Source organism: Phoca vitulina, unplaced genomic scaffold (genome assembly GCF_004348235.1).
Source record: "Phoca vitulina isolate PV1807 unplaced genomic scaffold, GSC_HSeal_1.0 scaffold9, whole genome shotgun sequence".
Classification (NCBI taxonomy): domain Eukaryota; kingdom Metazoa; phylum Chordata; class Mammalia; order Carnivora; family Phocidae; genus Phoca; species Phoca vitulina.
Window position 1 is genome coordinate 6747224 of NW_022589712.1, and position 25884 is coordinate 6773107.

Here is a 25884-nt window from a genome sequence, read left to right on the forward strand (position 1 = left end):
CAATATAAAGCATCGTGTATGCCCCTCTAATAATGCAGTTTTTGTTCAAGATTCTAATGGTATGTTTTAATGCAAAGAAAAATAATAACTACCACTGCGCAGTGTTTGAAAGGTAGAAAAGCATTTTTCATATGTTTCTGTTGTTGTTTTAGCCTCACAACAAACTTGCCAAGTAGAGAAAGCTGACATCAATTCTCATATTACACATGGAGAATCTAAGCATTGTAGAATTTGAATGACTTGCCAAAGGGCACAACTTAGTATATAAAATAACGAGTCTTGAACTCAGATACTTTTATTCTATAGTCTGTATTTTTCTATCACATGCTGTCTTAGAAATCACTTGAATCACTAGATTCTAATAAACATTTCGGGTGGTGGCCATTATTCTGCATCTTCATTTGGTGCAGACAGACTTCTGTTTCCATCAGCCTTGGTACCTGGGGAAGAATCCTAGGGCAACACAGATGCCAGGAAGTTCCCAGCAGAGAAGCAAAAGGCAGCACTCTGGACATTAAGATATATGTACTTGCAATAGGCAGCAGCAGACAGTGGGTGAGGAGGAGTATTTGGTAAAGAAATATAAAAATTTATTTTCTAATAAACAGAACTTAAATGCAATGCTATCCTGGCTGTATAGAAGATCGTTATTACCAAGCATATCCTGAGACCTCCCAGCTGAAAAAGACTAGAAAATCAAAGGATTTCCTAAACAGAGAAAGTTTCCAGGAGGATTGAAAATAATGTGTAACTGTATTTCTCTGTATGGGTTCTCGTGCAGGGGATGGCTAGAAAATTGGCTGAGGAGTGAGGGGGCGGAGGGAAGTGAACCGATCAGAAAGGGCTTCATGAGCCATGTTAGGAAACGGGGAGCACTGACTGTCCTGAGCATGGGGTGGGGCCGCTGGGGGGTTTTAAGAGGAGATGGTCACCTTCTCATTTTTGTTTAAAATATCCCGCCGGCAGTTGTGTGGAAAAAACATTTGAGGGAGCTGAGATGGATAGCAAGACACTCATTAATAAGTCAGTGCGATCATCCAAAAGTGAATACGGGTCTCAAAATAAGTCTGTGGCTTTGGGTCTAGAGAGGAGGACACAAATTCAACAAATATTGAGACAACAAGACTTGGTGAATGAGAAGTCACTTTTGAGCTGGAAAATCTGCCTTATAGTATTCCTAATCATTCCTGAATGCCATTCCTGCTCTTCCAACAGACTGTCAGTCCTCATGATCTTAGACTTGCATTCACATTCCCTTGAACCTTCTATTTGACCTTGTTCTAAGAAGTGATGCTGTCAGGGGTTACTGTGCATGCCCGGCTCCTTCTGCCTTGCCAAGTGAGCTGAGTACTGAGTTTTGGGAGTTTCACATTAGCTTTTCTGCCTTCTTCATGGTCACCAGGACATGAGCTGTCAGAGCTCACGATTCCCAATCTGCCAGCCTCTGATTTCAAGGGAAGGGTAAGTCACATCAGGCATTGTGATTTTGTGTAAAGATTGGGTATAAAGGAGGGTCTGGTTATGAGTCTATCAAGTCAGATCTCTCTCTATTCTTTTCCCAAGTCTTAATTTGGAAACTTGCATAATAACACTATTCTTTACATATAATGTTTCCTGGTTATAATACCCTATCTTATTCACATAGGGAAAACAGAAGTCTTTTTGTAAGTTTATGGGCTTTTAGACACAGATATTTATTTCTGATACATTCATTGCCAAGATGAATGCCCAGGATAGCTCGCTAAGCTTAGTCATTTCGAGGTAGAAGGCAGAGACCGTGCCGAGTGGTCCAGAGGAGTGGCTTTGTTATAAAACTTGGAAAATTTTGACACTAAGTTCCAATTACAATATTACTCTTTTTCTTGGCCTTGGATAAAGTGATGGCAGATGTGATCTGAATTAGCTAAAATTAAGTAACATGGTTTTGAGAAAATATTTCCTTAAACCAGAGTGTAATTTTGGGTGAGAAACATCCTGTGCATTTTCCTTTCCCTTTAGATTCCTGAGTAATGTCACAGTTACTTCTGTGAGTGAGTTTCTTAATGTGGCATATATCAAAACCAAGTATGAACATGCCTTACATGGCGCGCTGGTTTCAGGAAGCATAATCAGTAGTTCTAAGCTATGGAATACATTTGAACAGATTTTGCACCTGTGCTGAAATCATGAGATTTACAACTGCGAGAAACAAGAGAATATTGAATATCAGAAGCCGAGAACCCTTGATCTGTTGGCTGATGCCATCTTTTTTTTTTTTTTTTTTTTTTTAATGGAGCCGATTGGAGGTGTTAACATAAAAAGCCGAGGAGTCTGGTATAGATTCGAATTACTATAAACAGAGACAATCTTGTGAATAAAGAACAAATATTTTAAAGCAAACTCTTGTTTTCTTTATCATAAACCATCCTGGCTTTTCATTTTTGTTAAAAGTTGGTAATTCATGGAAGAATTATTGGTAAATAGGGAAGTAGGGGGCTGTTTTGAAGGAATGTTGAGCTAATAACCACAGCTAACTGACAAGATGCCCTGACCAGGTCTCTCTGTTTTACTTGCACTAATTTTGTCTCATTAATACAATGAGAAGAACATCTTGGCAGCTATGATATGGCAAACCCACCTGGACAGTCAAAATCCTCTGGGGTGTCCTGAGATGGAATTTTTGTGTCCTGGGAATGAACACAGGCAGAGGAGTGATTTTGCAGCTAGTGGGACTAGGTTTGCTTTCAGAGAAGTGTAGTAGGTTCATGTCCAAGCCAGAGGAAGAGCCAAGCTATGGTGACATCTCACACCGAAGAACCAGACCTCATGTGGGTCTAGCACGCGAAGGGACATTGATGTTTTCAGCATCGCTCTGTTCAGAGGAAACAATTACTGTGGTTGTTGTTGGGGTTTTAGAATGCCAATTAACTGGATCCTTTCCTCCTTTAACTTTTGAAGCAATAGGGAAATGGGTGTTGAATCAACAGACATCCCTATGTGGCATGTTATTGACGAAGCTAGCGTGGGGAATGCAGTGGGAATGCTACCCACTCTTTTCCCACTGGGCAAGATTACACACCTCGTCACAGAAACAGCATGTGGACGATTGCATGGATGAGTGGGGCATTGAGAGAAGGTGGGAGTACAGTTTTCTGAGCAAAGGCAGGAATGTGGGGAGATAACAGTGTTCCCCTGAAAGTACTATTTCAAAAAATAAGATTTACAATGATTTAGAACCAAGATCTGATTTGTTCTCGAACAGCAGTCTTTCACATTTCACTTGAAGAAAGATACACACAAAAAGGAAAGATATTTAGTCATGTTCATTTTATTAAGTCAAAACATTGAGCTTTATAAAGGGGGGGGTGTTGAAATAATAATGGGGAGGGTGATTCTTATTTATTTTTTATTATTTATTTATTTGAGAGAGAGAGTGAACGAGAGAGAGAGAGCACAAGCGGGGGAGGAGCAGAGGGAGAGGGAGAAGCAGACTCCCTATTGAGCAGGGAGCGCGATGTGGGGCTCGATCCCGGGACTCCAGGATCATGACCTGAGCCGAAGGCAGACACTTAACTGACTGAGCCACCCAGGCACCCCTGGGTAGGGTGATTCTTACAGAGAAGTGTCAGAAAACATGAAACACTTTTGGTGTGAACTTCTGCCAGTTTGAATTAATCATGAAAAAGTTCAGAAAACTACAAATTTGGTTATTTTAATTTAGAATTAAGACTTTTTCTCTCCTCTCTCATTGGGCCACAAATAAATTGGTTGGAGTGATTTTTTTGTGGTGACTGGACCTTGATAACAGAGTCAGGGATGAAAGGGAGACAAAAGGAAAAGGGGGTGCTAGAAGTATCTTGAAGTGAGAAGGCTCGGAGGAAAATGTATAGACTAGAACAAATGGTCAATGCATATTAAATTGGACCCTGCTTAAAAAATGTCTTTGCCAACATACATATCCAAGGACAAATGTGACTTTTTTTTTCGCCGAGAATCGTTGGCCTTGCTCTCCGTAGCTCTATAAACCCCAGGTCATTGTAGGGAAAGAACAGAAACCCCTGCCCACATGCTGATGCTCCCGGGGGAGGTGCCTGGTCATGGGATCAAAGTGCCTCATAAATACACAGTGGTGCCAATGTGGGTAAGATACAACTAGAAGCCTGCTCATTACATATGTGTCTAATGCCTGACAGAGGGAGGCCTATCCAAATTCACTGCTCTTCAGGACGCTTGACAAGTGATTTTCCTCATAATGTCTAAGTCCTCCAGGCACAGATTACCTGTACCACTGAGCAGTGTGTAGCCTTGTGGACTGGCCAAGACATCCCCCCTATTGATACCGCTTCATGGACAGTTAATTACACTGAAGCAACAGAAAACTTAATTAAGTTGTGATCCCTATATGGTTTTAACTGTGTCCTGCCTATTTCTTCCTTTCCCTTTCTAGAAAAGAGGTGACTGACTTGAGTTCAGCCTCAGTGGCGGATTTACAGTAGTATACACCAAAATATGCTGCGTTATTCATAGAGTTTTATTTTGAGAACTACATAATGTTGATATGATGATGACGGTATCTGGGCATTCACTAGAAATCTAATAAACTTCTTATCTCATGTAATAAGCATAGTCCAGTTCCAGTCATAATTATCAAGATATAAAGCCAGCTGAGATAACTATGAAGCTTTACATGATAATAAATGTTGTTATTCAAATAGATTTACATGCCTTGAATTGAAATGAGAGCGACCATCTCAACAGTTAGACACATATTATGCTGTCTGAAACTGCGTCTAATCTGAGCTGCAGCAAATTTCCCTCCGTGCAGTAGCAAGATTATTCTTAGTAAAGAGAGCTTGAACAGATGAAGATAATCATATGGTTCTCCTAAATTAAATCTGTTAAGAGTGCATAAAAGTGAATCACTGTATCTGTAAGTCTTGATTTGTCTCCATTGTTTAAATTCTATGAGATAGGACAAAAAAAATCACTGCTGTTTGAATCCTGCTATCACTGTGATGTGCCTACAGCAAAGCTGTCAACACTTAGTAATATAATTCCTTGCGGTTTAGGAAGAGTTTGGTAACTGGAAATTGTGAAGAAATAAGCACATTGTTTGACATTGAATGCATTTGGCATGATGGCACCCTACATGAAGGGACTCTCAGTAAATAATGACAGTGATTGATTGTGTCAAAACTCAACAGAGCTGTAATGCAGTGGACCAAGAGTCGTTTCCCTTGTAACAATGCAGTTTCTTTAAAGAGATGTGATGTTTTTTCTTGTAACAATTTTCTCGGAGGGGAAAAGGGTGTTATTGAGTATTCGATTATGAAATACTTGCTTTTTATGATATGAAATACATTTTAGCAGTGGAAGGAAATTTGTTGTATGCCACCTCATGCTACAGTATGTTGTATGAGCTATAGAGATACCCCAGGTCTTGGGGAAAATTTCCAAGGCCAGCTGAGACGTTCTGTTGAGACAGCTGTTGAGCTAACTTGGCAGCATCAGGTAATCAATACAAGCGTAGACACTTGCTCTGGTTAATTGCTGATGCGAGCAGCAGCTGCATTGTATGGATCAAGAATCTCTTCTACTTGGAAGTGGCATTGTGTTTGGGGCTGTATAAAGTGGGGTAGACGCATGAGTCCACCACTTTCTACAATTAGACAGTCTAAGAATACACAAAGCTCTGTTTTGTGTGGCCTGTTATATTTTATAAAGGGTTTTCACACCAATTAGCTCATTCATTATCTTATTTGACCCTGAGACTTTATTACCCCCAATTTACAGATAAGAAAGTGATGTTAAATTGATCAGCCTAAACTCTAGTGAAATTATGTCTAGAACTTAAGTCTTCTGAATCTTTGTCTTTTGGGGTGCTCTTTCCATGATCATATTTTTCTCAGACTATGGCTGTTCAGGAGCACCTTCTAATATTTATTGAATATTAACTGTGTATATAGTATTATGTGAAGTACTTTATCTCAATTAACCATAAACCTTCTGATGTAGCATTAACAATTGTTTTCCCCACATTACACACAAGAAACTGATGTTCTGATTGAGTAACTTCTCCATCGTTACATGGCTGGTAATGGCAATGGGATTTGAAATCCAGTCAGTCTGATTCAAAAGTACTAAGACATCATTTATTATCTGGACATCCCCATCCCTTTGAATCAGTACCTTGAATACTGTTACATTTTATCATATATTTTAATTGAATCATATTATCAAGTAGTGGTGGTAGTGTTAGTTTAAGATATTTAGGATATTGCACAGAAGTAATGAACTATTTATAAATTAATTATCAATATCATCTTCTTGAAAATATATATTCCAGAAGCCAGTGTAGGGGTTGGTGGTCTCTGGTTCTGTTTTCCAGGCTCAGAATCCTTCTTTCTTTCAGTGAATTTTCCTCTTGCTGTCTGATTCCTACTTGTCTCTCAGGTCTCATCTTAAATGATAGTCCTTCCAAAGGTCTAGGTCAGGGGTCCCTCAAAGAATCCATGTGTTAATTACTTGTTCAATCACTTTTATCCTCTTACCTGGAAAAGTCTTGTTCAATGTTTTATCTCCAGTCTAGCAAAATACCTGCCACATATTAGGTGCATAATTTATCAAATGAATTGATGACCACAATGACTTAAAATTAGCATCAAATGAACATAATTTAAGAAATAGACGAGTGCATGTGGTGATAGATACAAATTCTAAAAAATCCTGAATAATCTCTTTAGTGATCAGAGAAATGACATTAAATAATTGGAAGCCACTGATAAGTTTACATGTGGGTGCAGATACTGTCTGCTTATGCCTGTGCCCAGATAGAAAACAAGAGAGATCCAAATGGACTATCAGAGAACACTTGGAATTAGTGTTGTTTTGTTATTTTTGTCTCCATAAAGCATATCCCGTATGGTACGTTAGTGTTTCATAGTTAAAATATTTAAAGACATTTAGTAGAGAATGTATCAGCCAGGCATTTTGAATAAAAATGAAAGGAAATCTAAATGGGCTATATTGTCCGAAAGCAGAGCAAAAAGCTGGGGGTGGAGTGGAGCCAGCATCCGACAGCTTCCTCAGGGTGCTAATGAGGAACACAGCTGTAGAATCTCATTCAGTGAATTGCCAAACCTAAATTTGACAAAGGGTGCCAAGCTAGCTCTCTCCTTCAAATACCAACCTCTTCCAGTGAATTTGAGCTCTGTGACTGCTTGACCTAAAGAATATGGTGGAAATGACATTGTGCCTTGTTCAGGCTAGGTCTGAAGAAACTGGAAGCTTCTCTCTCTTCTCTCTTAGGATTGTCACTCTTGGGAAGCACCTACCCTTCTGTAAGGAGGCACAGGCAGCCCCTGGAATGGCCCTGGTTGAGAGGAACCACAGATGGGAGCCCATGGCCCTGGGCTGATGTTCAGCACCAACTGGGCAGCCATGCCAAGGAGCCAGTTTGAGAGAGAGCCCTTCATCCCCTGGTTGAGCTGTTCAGGCTGAGTCTACATGGAATAGAATGAAGCTGACCCACCAAGCCCTATCAGCCTTATGACCAAGCTTTTATTAAAATTTGGCTATGTTTTGCTGCCTTTAATTAATATACCGCTTAATATATTTAAAAAATTGGCTATGTTTTCCAACAAAAGCAAGGACTTCAGATATTCCATTTTATAAAATAATGGGAGAGCCATACTTTTATGGTTAACAAATCCATATAAAAAAATGGATACCCTTTCATGAAAATGGAATACTCTTTAAGATATACCCCTGTAGCTAAATATAAGAGCCAAGTGAGTACTTACATATAGGAGCAGGGTTTTCTTAGGAACAGTTGTGGGATTACCCCAACACATGAGCAAATAATCAGCTTGGGTCTCAGAGCTCCATAGGTCATAGAATTAACAGATTTTCGTTGGGAATTAGGGTTGCTTTATATACGGGAAAGTGCTTTGTAAACAACCCAGTTTTGTACTAATTCAAGAAGATGGCTTTGCCACTACTTTTATAATCCAGTAGTCACCTGCTGATTGGCTGGAATTCACTAAACCACTTTTTCCCCCTCTTTTGCTTCCTTCTACCCCATATAAAATAGTTTCAAAAAGAGTTAATTATTATTAATATAGTAACCAAATTAGGAATAGAAATATTTATAAGGACTGGACAAGGGGTCTTCTTGAGGTCTTTTATTTTCTTTAAATTCTAATTCACCTCCTACTAAGTCTCTTTTTGCTTTAAAAACATTTGTAGAAACAATTGGGCTAAAATGTGAATAGCGAGTCCCTCCATGTAGTCTGTAGTGGTCTGTTTTTCTATAGAAGCAGCTTGCAATTGGGACTTACAGTTAGGTGTTCAGAGGCAAAAGTGTGTAAGATGTTTATGCTCTAAGAAATCCTAGGTAATAAATTCAAGTCGGAAAAGAATGTATACATTAAGTATAGCACAAGTATATTTGCTTGTTTTTTATGTACTAATCTCTTCAAATTTAACTTGCCAGAATAAATAGAAACTCACTTTCTGGTCACATTCAGTACTTATTTTGTGATACCTTCTAGGCTGTAATATTACATTCTCTACTTAAAAGTTTAAAAGAATGACTCCAGGGAAGTGTTCGAATATTCACATATTTCAACTGGAAAGTTTACATTAAAAAAAAATAGCCTGAGTCACATATTGAATTATCATTTTTCAAACTTTAATGTCATGAAAGGTCTTACTTCTCTGCAAAATAAATGTGGGGTGGACAGACACAAAGGTGACCCCCAGTCATCTTCTCCCTCCTGGTGTCCATGCTCTTGTGAAATCCCTAAGTCTTGAACGTGGGTGGTTCTGGTGATTTCCTTCCAACCCAGAGAAAATGGCAAAGGTGACAATATGTCTGCCACTCCCTCGATTGTGGTATACGAGAGTCCTCTTAACCACGTAGTAGAAGCCTACATCCCAGCAGAGACTGGACCCGATGTCGCCCAGCTGGCCTGATGAAGTATGCAGCCAGGTTGAGGAGGCGCACATGGGGAAGAACCATGGGAGGCTTCCAGTCAGCAGGGAGCACAAAGCTGACACCCTTACAGTTACAGCCACAAGGAAATTAATTCTGAAAACACCCCAAGAGAGCTTGGAAATTGATGCTTCTCCAGTCAAGCTTCCAGATGAGAGCACAACCCTGCCAACACCTTGATTACAGCCTTGTGGGACCCTGAGCAGAGGACCTGGCTGAGCCAGGCGTGAGCTCCTAGCTCACAGAGATTGTGAGATCACAGATGAGGATTGTTTTAAGCCATTACGTATGTGGGAATTTGTTACGCAGCGATAGAAAACTAATAGAAGGTACAATCTCTTGCATGGTTACTGAGATAACAAATGAAACAATGTAAGTGGAAAAGCCTGTTAACAATAAAGACTAAAAGGAAAAAAGAAACCGTTCTTAAATAGCTGCCAGAGAGACAGAGTATATGCAAAAAGTCCTCAGGAATGAATATATATTCACTAAATGACTTTTCCCCCCTCTTCTGCTTCCTTCTACCCCATATAAAATAGTTTCAAGAAAGAGTTAATTATTATTAATATTGTATCCAAGATTAAGGTGTTGGTGAGGTTGGTTTCTTCTGAGGCATCTCTCATTGGTTTCTGAATGGGTTGTCTTCTCCCTGTGTCTTCACATGGCCTTTTTTTCTGTGACTGTCCATGTCCTAATCTCCTCTTCTTATAAGGACACCAGTCATATGGGACTAGGGCCCACCACAAGGACCTCATCTTGACTTATTTCCTCTTGAAAAATCCTATTTCCAAATACAGTTACATTCTGTAGGGGGGTAAGGACTTTGACATATGAATTTTGAGGGGACACAATTCAGCCCATAAACCCCTCCCAAAGATTCCTCATGCCTTTATGTAGCCCATTCCATGCTCTGCTCCCACCCCAAAGCTACCACTGATTTGTTTGCATTTTATATAAGTGGGAACATGTAGTATATTCCATTGCAGGTTTTGCTTCCTTCACTCACATAATTTTGAGAATCATCCATGTTACATTTATAAGTAATATGATACTATTTATTGCAGAATAGTATTCCATTGGATGACGATACCACATTTTGTTTATCCATTCATATTTTGATAGATATTTGGGTGCTCTCCAGTTGGTGGCTATTGTGAATAAGGCTATTATGAGTATTTGTATACGATTCTTTGTGTAGACTCATGTTTTCATTTTTATCTTGGGTAAATATCTAAAAATGAAATGTTCAAATCTTGATGGTTATATGTATAACTTTCTAAAAAAAGCCTAAAGGTTTCCAGAGGGGCTGTGCCATTTTATATTTGCATCAGGAGTGTATGTGTGTTCCAGTTGTTTGCATATCACAAATATTTGGTATGGGCTTTTTTTTTTTTTTTTTTTTTTTTTTAGTATTATCTATTTGAATCGGTTGCTTAGTTCCTTTGTAACACTGGCTTTTGTAGCTACTCCATAAAGTCTACAGGATTAAGGATCCTTCTCTATTTCCCCTAACTGTATTGTTAGGTTTTAAGAAATGTTCAATAAGTATTTGTTGAGTGGATGAATATTTTGGTTCAGAAGATTTTTTCTTTGTTATTTTCCCTGCTCACTATGTAATGACTGCATTGTAGAGCCTTGGCTATAATCACAGCACTGTCCTTAGCTTTATGAGAAGCACAGGATCTTTAAATCCAATGAGGAAAGATGCCAGAACAATGTCTACTGTATGGATGGAAATACATGATTTAAAAGAGTTACAAGCTGCATGCTCTGAAAAGTGACATAATCCCTGGGGAATAGCTGGGGAAATGGAGAAAAAGTAAGAAATGAAAAACGCTGTGGGCTGAGTCAGGTGCCTTGGAACTGGCCAGTTATTGCTTATCTGTCTACTAAATTAAAAATAACCCTGCTCAGGGACTTCTCTTTTGAGAAATAAGAAATACTACCTGCAACAGTTGCCATCTTTCCTGTGCCAGGCGCTGGGCAGACATTAAAGTTGTTGTTTCAGTTAGTGTTCGAGAAAGTGTTCAGTTAGTGTTCGAGTTGTTTCAGTTAGTGTTCGAGAAAGTTTTCAGTTAGTGTTCCAGTTGTTTCAGTTAGTGTTCGAGTGTCCGCCCAATAACGGAGGTATTTAACCCCTCACTTTTCAGAAGAGCTGGAGAAAGATGGCATGAAACTTGCTCAGGGGCCTAGAGCTAATAATTGGTAGAATTGGGATTCAACAGGTCTGTGAACTTTGAAGCTCCTTCTCTGTAACACTTTGTTGCAGACACAAAGGGAAAGAAAGGAAGGAGGCTCTGAGTGTTGCAGTTTTAAAGACAGTTTTGCTGTTATGATCTACTACAAGTATAATTTTCAAAATTATTTTAACCCCTTAAGTTTAATCATGTGACTTAAATGTTTGTACAATCATTCACGAGGATCTACTAAATTCAACACATTTGATAACTTGAAATAATTGGTAAAAGCATAGTTTAAGTAAAATAGCCCTTTCATTTTTTTAAATATTTTATTTATTTGAGAGAGAGAGAGAGCACACAAGTGAGGGGAGGGGCAGAGGGAGAGAGAGAAGCTCTCTTTGGGGCTCGATCCTAAGACCCTGAGATCTTGACCTGAGCTGAAGGCAGACACTTAACTGACTGAGCCACCCGGGTGTCCCTAAAATAACCCTTTTTAAAAATTGCAAATTCCAAGATTTTGTAGTAACGTTTTGGAAAACAGGATTTGCAATTTTTTTAGACGGCAGTGTATATGCCCACCTATGAAAAGCAGGTTATAGAATTTATTTAGATAAATCGGGGAAAAATAAACCTCTTTTGCTATAACTGTCTGTCTGGATCTTGTCAGAGTGATCTTTGGATAAGAATTAGCCAATTAAGTACCTCAATTTTCCACTTGATTGGACATACAAGACAGCAAAAATGACGTGTAGATTAGTCCTACAATTTTTTTTTTTTTTTTTTTTTTTTTTAAAGATTTTATTTATTTATTCATGAGAGACAGAGAGAGAGAAGCAGAGGGAGAAGCAGGCTCCCAAGGAGCAGGGAGCCCGATGTGGGGCTCGATCCCAGGACCCTGGGATCATGACCCGAGCCGAAGGCAGACGCCTAACCATCTGAGCCACCCAGGCGCCCCAGTCCTACAATTTTTTAAAAGTAAATTTTAAGACTCCTACTTTACAAATTTAGTCACTGCTTTTCATGCCATCAAGTCATTTTTCTGAATTTCTGATTTACGTGTGCCATATAGATGTGCTTAAATAATATTCTACTTTGTGTTTTTCTTTTGGTGATGACATTATTGGGAGAAATCCCCAAATGTCATCTCTAGTTGCAGATTTCCACTCTTACTGATTCCAACAACGTGAATCCCTGCATTCTAGCAACACCCCGGATTCCATAAGCCAATGGCTCGAAGGTTTTAACTGAAGTAATTTCTCACTTGAGACCCAGGTGCAGCTGCTCCTACCAACTGGTGACATGATGTGGTGGCCAAAATGCTGCCATAACACTACCATGATAGTTTTTTAAAGGACTTTGCAATATGAACTTGGAAGATTTTTATTTACCATAGGTCCAGGGTTGGCACACTCTCTCCATAAAGGCACAGGTAGTAAATATTTTAGGTTTCTCGAGCCATGTCCTCTGTGTTCTTCTGTCCTCGCAATGCAAACCAGGTTGTCCCCACAGACATTTATGAGGCTGCCAACCCTCTGTGTCAATAAGTGAATGTGAGCAGTCCTCAGATCCAACTTCCCAGGTGCCCGCCCAGGGCCACCCTGGAAGCGGCCCCCCTAAGGACAGCAGTCTCAGGCTGCTAAAGGAGCCCCATCTTCTGGCTGAAGCAGTGGCTTTTGGTTTAATGATCTGTGAACTCAGAAGGTAGCGCCCTTTGAGATGGATGCTCAATTCCCAGATTCCCTCTGCTTTCCCTTGTTTTTCTCTAAAGTTATGTGCGTGCGTGTGTGTGCGTGCATGTGTGTGTGTGTGTATCTGGTGCACCCGCGTGTGGTAAGTGTGTGGTGTGAGGTATGTCTGTTCCATGACTGAGTGTGTGTGCAGTGAAAGTGTTTGTGGCGAGATGTGTGTCAGTGCGTGGTGTGCGCGTGTGTGAGTGTGTGCCTCTGTGTGTCTGGTGCACGTGTGGGTGTGGGTGTCCTGGTGCAGGGGAGCGAAAGTGAGCGCTCATGGAGACCCAGGAATGGCTGAGATCCTTCCGTGCCTTCGACGTTTGCACTGATCCGTGCAGGAGCGCGGCCAGGAGGCCACTTGGTCTGGCTCGTGCAGCAGGGTGGGCCACTGCTCATAAACACCGCCGGCGTGGTCCCGGTGTCTTTGGTCGTAAAATCCCCACAGCCACCAGCTCTCGGCTCTAACCTTCCTCTGCCCGGCTGGGCACAGGCCCTGGAACGCAGCTGCTGGAAGCTCTGTCGGCCCCGCACCTGGGGACACCTACCTCCCGTCCTCCTCCTTCGCTGCAGCCTGTTGCAGATTTCCAGAAATGCATGGAAATTTCTCCTCAGCCAACCCTCTGTCTTCCATTCTCCTTACTGTTACGGGTTTACATTGGTGCTCGTTCAAATGTCGTCTTCCCGGTGCCTCAGGAGAGGGAGGCAGCACCCATGCCTGCTCAGCCTGCCAGCGGTGACAGGTGGCCCTCCCCGTGTGCCTCCACAGACTCCACGACTGCCCTCGAAGGGTCCTTCTGAGTGGGATGGCACGGCTGTTTTCATTTAGAAGTCATCAGTTGGGCGCCTGGTGGCTCAGTCATTAAGCGTCTGCCTCCGGCTCAGGTCGTGATCCCAGGGTTCTGGGATCGAGTCCCGCATCAGGCTCCCTGCTCCACGGGAAGCCTGCTTCTCCCTCTGCCCCTACCCCTGCTCGTGCTCTATCTCTCTCTCTCTTAAATTAATTAATTAATTAATCTTTAAAGTAAATAAATAGAAGGCATCAATTGAAATTGCAGTGAACTTAAGAAAAGTATTTCAGTTTTTAAACAATTGAATTAGCCGCAGTAGGGAGACTACTACATGTGCATGTATTACGTGTTTGGATCAATATGCTAAAGATCATCTTAGTGTGCTTGTGAAAATAATTTTGATCTACCGGATCCTCCAAAAGGATCTTGAGAACTCCCAGGTTCTGTAGATTATATTTTGAAAATCACTGGACGACACATTACTTTCATTATCATTTTATAATATCGGTAGATTTTAGAAAACGTACATTTGTGTTACATTTCATGCACCAAGTACGTGTTGTTTTTTCTCAAAGGGCCCCTCTTGCTGGGACGATGTATTAATCCCAAACCGGATGACCGGTGAATGCCAATCTGCAAACTGCCCTGGGACTACAGCCGTAAGTACCTGGTCAAATCCATTTTTTTCGTTATGGCCTCTTCAGTGGTTAGTAGGAAAATAGAATAGAGACAAGAAGGCTAACTGATTTTTCTTCCATCTGATAGTATTCAGCCAAAGTGTCATCAGATTCAAAGTATTATTTGTATAGTCACCCCAAATTCTACCTTGTTCATTGCCATCCAGCGTCATTTTCCTAGAGGCTTAACCACGTGGGGTGACTGTTTTGAAACATGTCAATTTAAACTCCTTACAGAGTGATATTTATGGAATATAAAGAAGAGCCACTTGGGAGCCTAGCAAAAGAAAGTAACAAAGATATAAGGTTAATCTTTGTGCTGGTGCTGTGATATTTTGTATTTATATTCCTCATTGTTCAAAATTGCTTTCTTTCTTTATCTCTTTCTGCCTTTCTTTTTGTGTCTTAGTGGGCTATTAGTAAATCTCGTGTGCGTGAGCAGCTCTACAATTGGATGACCGTCTTCTGCTCTCTGCACTCCCCTTACTCTTTGCAAACGTATGCCATATGTTGATGTTTCATATAGAGCAGATATTTAGTAAAAGCGATCCTAAGTAGTGAAATTATTTTTTAAATCATTTTATATACTGGTCATGTTTGTAATTTGTATATTGTTTTACTTTTTACCTCAAAAATTCCTGGATCTCTCATAATCTGACTGTATGTATCTCCTGAGCCGTAAATACTGTTACGGTGCCAACCCAAACGTCAATGTTAGTTCACAGCTGCCAGTTCGTATCTTCTCCCAGGAACAAAGTCTGTCAATAGCAACAGGTAGAGTCTTTGAGCTGGAACCATTAGGCGTGCCTTGTCTCTCCAGTCTGCAGGGCGCTTGCAAGGTACGGAGGGAGAAGTGAGCAGCACTAGCAATCATTTTCCATCAAACGGGGGCGAGGACCATGAGCAGATTTTTATTAATGCAAATCCTGAAGAAAAATAATGACTTGTTTGTCAGTCACATATATCCAGGCATAATATAGCCTTGTAACTTTGCTACTGAGATGAAAGGAAAGTGAATATATTTATGGGGTACAATTCTTCAGTATAATTACATACCCACCCATGTATGCATACAAGTGCAGTATGTATATATTATAGTGTATAATATCTCTTAATTACAATTATATGTAATAATAATTATATCTCCATCCATCGATTCATTCACCCATCTACACACACATGCATCATCTGTTATGTGTAACACTGTGGTCTCTGTATCATTTTTACAATCATGTGAGGTCCTTTGAAAACCTACTTCAATTCCTGATAGTCTGACTGCCTCTCCCAGACTTGATATTAATTGGCAGGATTCAGTCACAGTAGAATAGACACTTTTGCATCTTTAAAGATTTAGCTGCAAATCAGTCAAAGGGGGAAACTGTTGAGTGGGACTGAGAATCCTTTCCTTTGCTTGTTGCATATTCTACTTACCTGAGGTAGCAGTACATGGAATTCAGCGTAAATTAAGTTATATCGCAGCTCTGTATCTGACAGCAGGGTGATCTGATATCCTTCAAAATCCTTTCAGTACCCACCATATAAAAATACTGGATTAAATTACAAACATGTACTTTTAAAAGAATGGCTGTGCTGACAACATAATAAGGAAGAGTATATTCGTCAAAACCAGGAGAAAGCTGGACCCCAGAGGGGAGACTGTGTCAGCTGAAGCGAGCCACCACTTTGGCAGCAACGACTGGTCACTGGGGGCTGGAGCCTCAGGTGGGCAGGTGTCCATGGGAGGCTGCAGCTGAGTTCATGGCTTCCTCAAGGTGGCAGATGAAACCACAGAATCCTACATAGAGCTAGTACCCATAAAACATGATACCCTCGTGGGATCCGCTGGAGAGGAAGGCGCTAGCTTCCCGGAGAGGCGGTCTGTGCTGGTCCCTGGCTCACTCTGATCCCCTGGTCGGTGTTCCTCACCCATGTGCACTGCTCTGCTGGCCGCCGCCTAAGGTCTCACGATGGACCACATCCCAGGCAAATTCACACTCCCCGAGAGGGAGAAAGTCCCTACCCACCCTCCCAGACCACTCTAGGGTTGCGGACATTGTCCCCAGCCCAGACTGAGGTCTGGACTTAGAATTAACTTTGAATTCCAGACAAGAAGTTCTGTCCACAGAGCCCTTCAGTGTGTTTCGGGGGCCCCCTGAGGAGCCAGGCAAATGAGCCCACTCCATGGTGCCTTGAGCTGTGTGCTGCTGGCCCTGAGGACCACCCCCTGCAGCTGGCAGCCATCCATTTCTATTTGCAGCCCACCCCAACAGGACACCAGTGTGGCAATGTGACTTGTGATTGCATGGTGCGGGGCATACTGAGGAAGTGGGTCCAGGATAAGGTGATTCACAAGCCAACTGAAATCATCACAGCCGTCAACTACAGACTTAAAAAAAAAACAAAACAAAACACATATAGATGGCTCTTGTTTTTTTTTGTTTGTTTGTTTTTTATTTTTCTTTTAATCCATTCTGTCTCCTTATGTCTTTGATTGGAGAGTTTAGTCCATTTACATTCAAAGTAATCATTGATAGATATGTATTTATTGCCATTTTAATCCTTGTTTTGTGGTGGTTTTGAAGATTTTCTCTGATTCTTTCTTGTCTTTCATGTTTTGCTGATTTTCTTTTGTGATATATTTGGATTTCTTTCTCTTTATTCTTTGCATATTTATTAGTGGTTTTTTTGATACATGGTTACCATCAGGTTTGTGTCTAAACTCTTCTGCATATAGTAGCCTGTGTTAAGCTGATGGTGGTTTACCTTTGAACCTATTCTTTTCTCCTCTCCTTCCCATGTTTTAGGTATATGTTATTATACTTTATATCCTTTTTTATAGAACATGTTATTTATTTATTTGACAGAGAGAGACACAGCGAGAGAGGGAACACAAGCAGGGGGAGTGGGAGAGGGAGAAGCAGGCTTCCCGCGGAGCAGGGAGCCCGATGCGGGGCTCGATCCCAGGATCCTGGGATCCTGACCTGAGCCGAAGGCAGACGCTTAAGGACTGAGCCACCCATGGTGCCCCATGTGAGCTCTTCATTGCCAAAAATCACAGCAGTTAGGACATGGGCCCCCTGGCCCGGTGGAGGTGATACAGATGCAGATCAAGGGGGAACAAATACATTCTGAACAAATTAACAAACAACATATGAGATTGTAGGTTAAGATTACCCCAAAAGCCAAAGTACATTATTAAAGATTTTTTTGAAAAGCGTTATTAAAAATAGATTTTGTTAAAAGGTTCAATAACTCAGAAAGATATAGCATTTTAAAAATTGTATGATCTTAGTAACATGATCAAACCCAAAATGTATTAAGGACAAATTCTCAGGATTAATTAAGTATATGGATAAATCTGGCACGAGGGCAGGAGATAGTAACATTGACCTCTGAGGGGCTGGGAGCTCCAGCAGCGTAATCAGGAAGTATTTGGCAAATCAGTACAACCAGTGACCAGGGTTGCATCGTGAATGCTGCACCCAACACCTGGAGGTGCCTCCTTTTTTAAGCATATATGGAACATTTCAACAATTGATCATGTTTTGGGGCATTAAGGCATTTAAATAACACTTACAAAAGCATAACCATAAAAGTCTCTGAAACATGGAAATTCAATTAACGTAGCCAGTAAAAATCCAAATGGAAATATGAAACCAAACAACAATGAGAATACACCACATATCAAATCTTTGGGGATGTTGTTAAATTAGAATTTAAAGGGAGTATTTAGGACCATCAGTGCTTATTTTATAAAAGAAGAGAGAATAAAATTATTTAAATATAATGTTTAAAAGGTAGAAAAGGAAACTGTCATATCCAACTATTTTTCTCTCATTTTTAGTGAACACTAAATGAAGGAATTGAAGGCAGGCACACTTTTTTGTAACCAGTGGCTGGCGGCGCTCTCAGTGTGAGAAATTTAATTCATTCTTTCTCTTTCTTATCTTAAAAGATTTTTTTTGTGAATTACATTTTTATAGTGCAGCTAAATATAAACATTGACTCCTGTGTTTTCTAAAACATTGTGTGTGGTGTTTATTTCTTAAGGAGGTGAGAAGATAGGCATTTTTAAGTAGTTTATCATATTTAAATTTGCAGGGTATTTTAGGTTTTTGACAGTATTTCATGCACTATATACTATATTCTCATTAAAAAGTTAAATTTCTATCACTTGAGGAAAATATCCATATACTTAAAATTCAAAAGAGCAGGGTCACTAATATATTCATAATTAATATTTATACACTTAAAGATAATCTATTTAGATAATTTTAAATACAGTGAAATCTAACCTTGGTTTTTAAGAGTACAAATATAAACTTGACCCTAGCTACACTTTAGACAGAGAAATCTGTACCTAATTCAGTTTTACACTAATCGCTGTTACCTAAAGAAGGAGCATAGCATTAGTTCTGAAAGGCGTCTTACCTTTTTATAAAAAGAATTCTAGTCAGCTCAGAGGGTATATATGCTTCTGATTTAAAGAGGGACAAAAATCACTTAGGATTTTCTCCATTAGTGAAATTAAATCAACTTTGGATATGACATAAGACCTTAAATTTTCTTTATAAATCTTTTTTATGTTTTATGTATGATTCCTTAAGCAACCAAGATATTTGTGTTTGTCCATGCGCTGGGGTTATGTGATTTACTTAGTTGCACACATAGGCTAAGGCATGCCCAGAAGTCCTACTCTCCGGGTGTTATTTCTGAGTTCCAAATTATAACTTTAAAGCAAGTATCCCCTGTTCATCAAACACTCCCCTGTGGAAACCTCTGACTTAGTAGTGCTTTTGTGGTAATGAAGGGTTTCTAAGCCAGCTGTGAGAGTGTTGCCTTTTCCCTCACACCTTATAATTGGACAGCAGGGTTTAGGTGAAGGGGATAGTGCCTTAGATGACAAGGAAAAGAATTAAATCATGGCTTTGTCCTAGTTCGTTCAGGCTACTATAACAAAAATACCATAAACACGGTGGCTTATAAAAAAACAAACATTTATTTCTCACAGTTCTGGAGGCTAGGAAGTTCAAGATCAAGGGCCTACTTCCTGATTGACAGATGCTATGACATGGTAGAAGGGACAAGGGGTATTTCTGAGATATCTTTTATAAAAGTACTAATTCCATTCATGAGCTCTCTGCTCTTATGCTCTAATCACCTTCTGAAGAACCCACCTCCAAATACCATCACAATGGGGATTAGGCTTCCATATATCAGTTTGGGGGGGACACAAACATTCAGTTCATAGCAATCTTCAAAGTGATAAATGGACCACGGTCAATATTTTTGTTCTTGTTAAGGAGTGTTATTTTACTACTTAACAGCCTATAAATACATTATATTCTATGTTTTTGAGTACTAATACTTACCTGAAATCCCATGTAAAGTAATGTATTTTATGTTTAAAATTATTTGACTTTGATAGGCGTTAAACTCTTTTACATGGAACTCTTTTTATCAGAAACAGTTTAGAAAGACCTCTTAAAATAGCTTGAATGAAATTAGATACTAAAAACTATCCCCTAAACTATAATAAATAGCATAATTATTAAACTCAGTGTAATAAATGGAGAGCTTCCATCTTATTCAACATGCAATTTATTTCTTATATTTTCCCCCAGTTGAGCTCAGTGTATGTCAACTGAAACATTAGTTTGAATAGAAGTTAATATTCAGAGTCTGTATCTCTGATTTCATCTTCTGGGGAGATGTTGACTAAAATGAAATGAATAATAAAAGTCACCTAATACTGAACAATTTTTGTAGAGAGAGCATTTGTATAGTAGCTTATGTCCAAAAAGTTTCTAATTAATGTTTTAGTTTAATCAAATCACTCTCCTCAAAGGGATCTGTGTTTCTTTTGGTTGTTTCTATTGTTGTTTTAGACTTGATTAGAAGCTCACAAAATGAGACTCAAGATTTCTCAGGATGGTTTCCTGGTGTAGACTATATGTTCTTATTTTTTCCAGTATCTAATAATAATGAAAAGATGGCTCTGTTTTGTTTTTAAGAAAAGATCTCAGGTTGACCAGGTATCCCTGAGATAGTCACAAAAGTCTGTTTATATGCAAGACATAAAAGTTGCTTCAGGCTCTGCAACCTTGTGTGGCTAAGCCCGTCTACACAACGCACTAGCCAACAGGGGCACAGACATTTCCAAATACGTAAACAACCCCAGCCCTCGTGGCTTCCATCCCAAAGGGCAGCTGGGCACTTAAGTGTGGAGGGAAAAGAATAAAAGCAGAGGAAAAAGAGGAGAAGGCGTATGGTCCCTGCTCATTCTGCCCTGATGTTTGGTCGAAGAGAAATGGTCTCCCTGTCCTTTCACTATTCTCAGCAGTCATGTTTTCTTAATTCTAAGTAAAATTGAATTGTGAAAGCTTTGAAGTCAAACTCAGATTATGATTGAATGGTATCTAAGCGTGACAAAGTGATCTTTGTTGTCTGACATGCAATTTGGGTGACAAACTAGAAACTTCTTAGAGCATTTTTCAAAAACCGATCGACTATTCAGACTCAAGGACAGTTCACTTCTAAACTAAGTTTTTACCACTTGAGAACAAAAAGTGTCGTTTTTAAAAAGTAAGGTAGGAATTAGAAGATAGATATTTTTATTAGAGTCAGCGAAGGTTTTGCAAATTTAAATGAAAATTTAAAATGTTTATATGTAAAAATAAATTAGTCTATTATGAAAAAAGTGTCAGTTTTTAAAAGCACTAAAGAAATTGAGGTTGTTTTTAAGAACCTAGGGGTACTTGGGTGGCTTAGAAGCCAACACTCAATTCAACTGAACTGTTTTTTCTGTGATATAACCCTCCTTTTTGTCTCGACTCTTTGATAACTTAGTGGAAAATTGTATCAACAGCCATCTCCATGTAATTGTAAAAGACTCTTGTATGCTGTTCCATGAAACAAATCTCCAAGGAAATAGAACCAGGGACCAGAAATTAGTGCATGTGCATCAGAATTCCTATATACACAAGATAACCGGTATCCACACCAAGTTTCCACACATATGACCTTGGTTTAGTTGATGATGTCTTTGTTCAAGCAAATGTCCAGTTTCTATAACATATATTTTTAAATATTAGAAATAATTCCTTGCCTCCTCAATTCCAGGAAACTCCTGTTCTCTGTGAATTGTCAGTAGTTTTTTTCACTTGAGGACCCGTGATTCTCTGTGTTATAATTTGTATCTCATTTTGTATACAATAGAAGAAAATCATGCATCTTATCACTACACTGCATAAGATGAGCAATTTAAAATCTGCTTATTATCTCCAGAGGCTTCAAAAGTTACTTAATTTTTCATCTTTCCACAGAACGATTCCAAAGCCACATATGTTAGTAAGAGGCTGCACTGAAGATTGTGTTATGGCTTTAGACGAGGGCCCAAGTCAACAAAGAAACAACAAAGAAATTTATTATGATTAATCAGAAAAAGGTGCATTTCTAGACCACTAGGTTTTAGATTGGGGAGACGGTATATTGATCTGCCAGGAAAGATAGCAAGAGGTGTAATAAGATAATTTCAGATAGATTTATAAATGAAATTCTGAGAACTGGAGTGAAGAAAGATTAAATAGATACCACTGTAAACATCATCGAACTTTTCAACTAGGATGGTAGATGAGACCTAACTAGAAATAGCAGGGGTTAGGGACTGAAGGTCACTCTGTGATCACCTCTGTGCAGATACGCAGGCAGCTAATGGAGTGAGAAGAATAGAAGGAAGATGTGTGAGTGATAGGGCAGGGGAATGAGGACTGCTTCTCGGCTGGCAAATAGCTCTCTTGATCCTTCAGGCAGGTGATTGATGGCTCTCAGAGACCCACACTTCATCATGCCGTGATGGAGGTCATTAAGAAACCATCATCTCTCTTACTCAGGTCAAGCTAGCGCTCAAAAAGTTATCAAGGGCCATGACAAAATTTAGTTTTTAAGATATATGCTGCAAAAAAAAATACTTAAAGCCCATTTCCCAAACTTGAGATTTAGGATGGAAAATATAAACATGGAGGATGAAATCAAAACTGAGAAGAATCCCATGTGCTATTGACCACATGTAGTGAAACATTTATTTTCACTACTATTTCTTGGAAACAAACATAATTTGGGATCCTCAGGTCTGAATTTCCTAAAGTGGGTAATAATTATCACCCCCCTCAATCCTCAGAATTCGCAAAAATAAACATGAGTGTTTTTATGAGATAAAGAGAACACTTTTATGTTTAAAGATTGGGAAGCAAAATATAATTTTTAAAATGTGTGTCTTTCCATTGAAAGAAATATAGTCATTTTTATAATGCGTACTTATTTGTTGTGTTAGTCACTATGCAGAAAATAAAGACTAGCCTTTAGGAGCTGGGAATCTAGTTGCAGAAATAAGACCTTATAGAAATGACTGCAATTCGGATTCAACAGAAAAAAATAAAAACCTTACTGAGCATGTCTTCTATGCCGGGCACGAGGAATAGAAAAGCGAATATTCCGTTGGCTGCTCTTGCAGTTTGGGAAAAATTTCAGGGTGGAATCAGAAGTGCAGAGAAATGGAGCTTTTTACCGTGAACTAAATATTGTTAAAGATGGATATGAAAGACTGTAAAAAGACTTTACCTAAAAAATGAAAGTCTTCCCTTTGTGAGTAAACAGAGGAAATAGGACAAATTGGTATATGAATGCCATGAAGCAAGCACCAAAAATGCTTGTTAAAGTACAGAGAAGAGAAATTTCCTCCACAGAGATGACCAAAGAAAAGGCTTTCTGGGGGAGGTGGCCCCTGAGGGAGGGGTGGTGCAATTTTCACAGGCGGTGATGTTGGCAAGGTTGAGAGTTTCCTGAGGTAGAGAAAATGATGGGAATAAAGGGATAGAAAATGGAGGACCATTTGTTCTATGAATGACTCTTAGCTACTAGACAGTATGCTCGGCTCTTCTGTGTGTGCAAAACCGACATTGCTTCCATGGATCTCCTCCCAGCCCCAATGACCTGGCACTTGTCGTCAGGGAAGATGAGAAAGAAAAGCACAGGACGCCACGAGGACAAGGAACAGAGCGGAATCTGTGAGTTAGGGCAGCCCAGCTTGGGGAAGGCAAGCTGGAGCTGAGATCTGCAGGGGGAGCCAGCGTGAGCTGCTAGAGGGGCAGAGGATAGCATCCCACAAGAAGGACCCTCTTGTAAGAGTCGTGCTGACGGAGGAGACTTGGAGAAGCATCTGGAATTTAGTGCTGCCTGAGAAACAGGAGGCAATGCAGTTTCCTTTGTGTGTGTGTTATTTTGTCTGTGCTCTCCACGTAGAGGACTATAATAGAAGTAACCTAACCATGTTAAAGTTTCGATATTTTGAAGGCTGAAATAGCAGTTGAGCTGGTTGGCATGATGGTGGGGTAAGGAACAAAGCAAATATATATATATATATATATATATATATATATAGTAACGAAAACAAAAGATAGTTTTTATACAATTTTTTTATTGTACTTGAATCCCTGGGAACGTGTGAATAAAGGTAAATGAGAATTGGCATTTTGCCTTCCTTAAAACTAGAAACACAACATACAAATGAGATTTTAGTTTGGAACCGATTAGAAGCACCACGCTTTTCTTCTATTTATTGGGTCATTAAGAGCAGCCATATGGTTGTCTTCTGTCTTATCTGTTCACGTTTCTCCAGTATGTTCCTCAGTGGGAGTCTGTTTAGTGGTTGATTGAAATTCTATCTTTATTGGCAACTCTCTGTTATCTGTAATTGCCAGAAGTGGATGATCCAATATAAAGGGTTTCCCTTCCCTTCTCTTCCTGCCACTCCCATTTTCTCAAACTTACTGGAAAACCAGGGACTTTATTATTTTATTTTTTTGCCATTAACTTTTGAAAATATTAGAGGGGGCAGACAATAGGTTACTACATGAAGTAAATTTTGAGTCTATCTGAGAAGCCATTTCTTCCTAAGGATTATCAAGCTGACTGGAACTTTATGCTGAACAGTTTGAGGAGTGGACTGAGTTAAGAAGCGTATCTGTAACTCCTTCTGTTCTTATGTGCATGTTAATTAACTTCTGTTCATTTCCAGGCTCCATTTGTGAAGCAAAGATTGTACATCACTCTTGAAATTTCACTGAGTATGTGGGAATTCAGGACTCAGTAAAGCATCCTGTTTTTCAGAAATAAAAGATATTCTGTTCAGTTCACATAACTGTCAATATCTGTAGATTTTCATATCTTATTCAGAAATGCCTATATTCTTCTAGTTCACAGAGCTGTCATTTTTTCTTAGAGTTATCTAATTTAGTCATCCTTTACCAGTCTTATTAAAAATGAACTATTCCAATCAAGCAAAGAACCAATCCTCCATGTGCTTCTAACATTTCATTAAAACTTACACTGATGTTCACAAGAAGTATAAATCTCATTAAGTGACTTTATGTTAAGCAATTAAAAATCATATCACTTAGCCCAGTGCCCAATATATGAAGACCCTTTAGAGAATGCATTCTAATTTAGTATTTAATAGTGAGTGGTATTAGTTATTATAAGGCATGCATTTAAATTTGGACATTTTCTTGATAGGATGCTGAAATGTTTTAAATGCACTCACCGCTAAGGACTGTGGTTCAGTCACACACCTGAATGATGAAATGTTTATGTCATATAGATAAAAGCAAATATAAATGGAGAAGAATGCATAGTGGGGGCCATTGCCGGCCAGCAGTTACGGTATATGGTTCGATAACAGTAGAAATACAAAAGTACATTTTATTGGAGTTGAGCCTAGAGGAGCTTCTTAGGGATGGCTTCTATTTACTCTTAAGGAATATGCAGAGTCAATAGAAGTGTTATAAAGAAGCTGGTATACAACAGGATCTATCAGCCATGGTTATGAGACTAGATGAGCTCTGTGATGATCAGAACCCAAGAGAGCAAATAATAGAAAGGTTATCCAGACCAGAGGAATAGTTAGGACACTACAAAGTCATGACTATTATAAGTTAGGATTAATAATCCACTAATACTCATCATTCCACACTGTTGAAAACATGGCTCTTTAGAAATCATGGACTGACCTCGTATGGAGAACTCTGATTTAGTCTGAGTCCTTCCACGTTTTCTCTAACCACCACAACTGAGTACCTCTCAAGGATTCTGTCAGCTATCACAGGTAGCTCTCCAAAAGAGAAAACAAAACTGCACAATAATAACAACCAAAGCCCTCTGTAATGGTGAAGGCCAATCTCTATTAGGAGAAGAGGCAGAAGGGGAGAGGAAATAATTAGGGCTAGCTGAATAAATGAAAATTAATTACTCTCTCGGTCAAATGTTGCTCTCCTGCTAAAGACATGTCAAGGAGAAAGACCTCCAGCTGCTAAGAATCACCAAGGGTCTGGCCAAAAACATTTGCAGGTTTAGGAACTAAATCTCAGCAACTCAGATCTTGAAGAGACCAAATCATGAGCTAAAACAACACACAAAATTTATGAACCACATCAATTCATTAATGTATACTCCAGGGACAACATGTCCAACTGCACAATA

The 25884-nt window shown here is 39.4% G+C and overlaps 1 protein-coding gene across 4 annotated transcripts in view; it reads left to right on the forward strand.

Moving 5' to 3' along the window:
• The window catches only part of PRKN (parkin RBR E3 ubiquitin protein ligase), a 1294051-nt gene that overhangs the window by 635398 nt on the left and 632769 nt on the right, over positions 1-25884 (forward strand). For all 4 annotated transcript variants that reach the window (XM_032407521.1, XM_032407520.1, XM_032407518.1 and 1 more), the window contains exon 5: positions 14248-14331. In XM_032407521.1, the coding sequence (XP_032263412.1) occupies positions 14248-14331 (84 nt within the window). The remainder of the gene's footprint in view (positions 1-14247; positions 14332-25884) is intronic.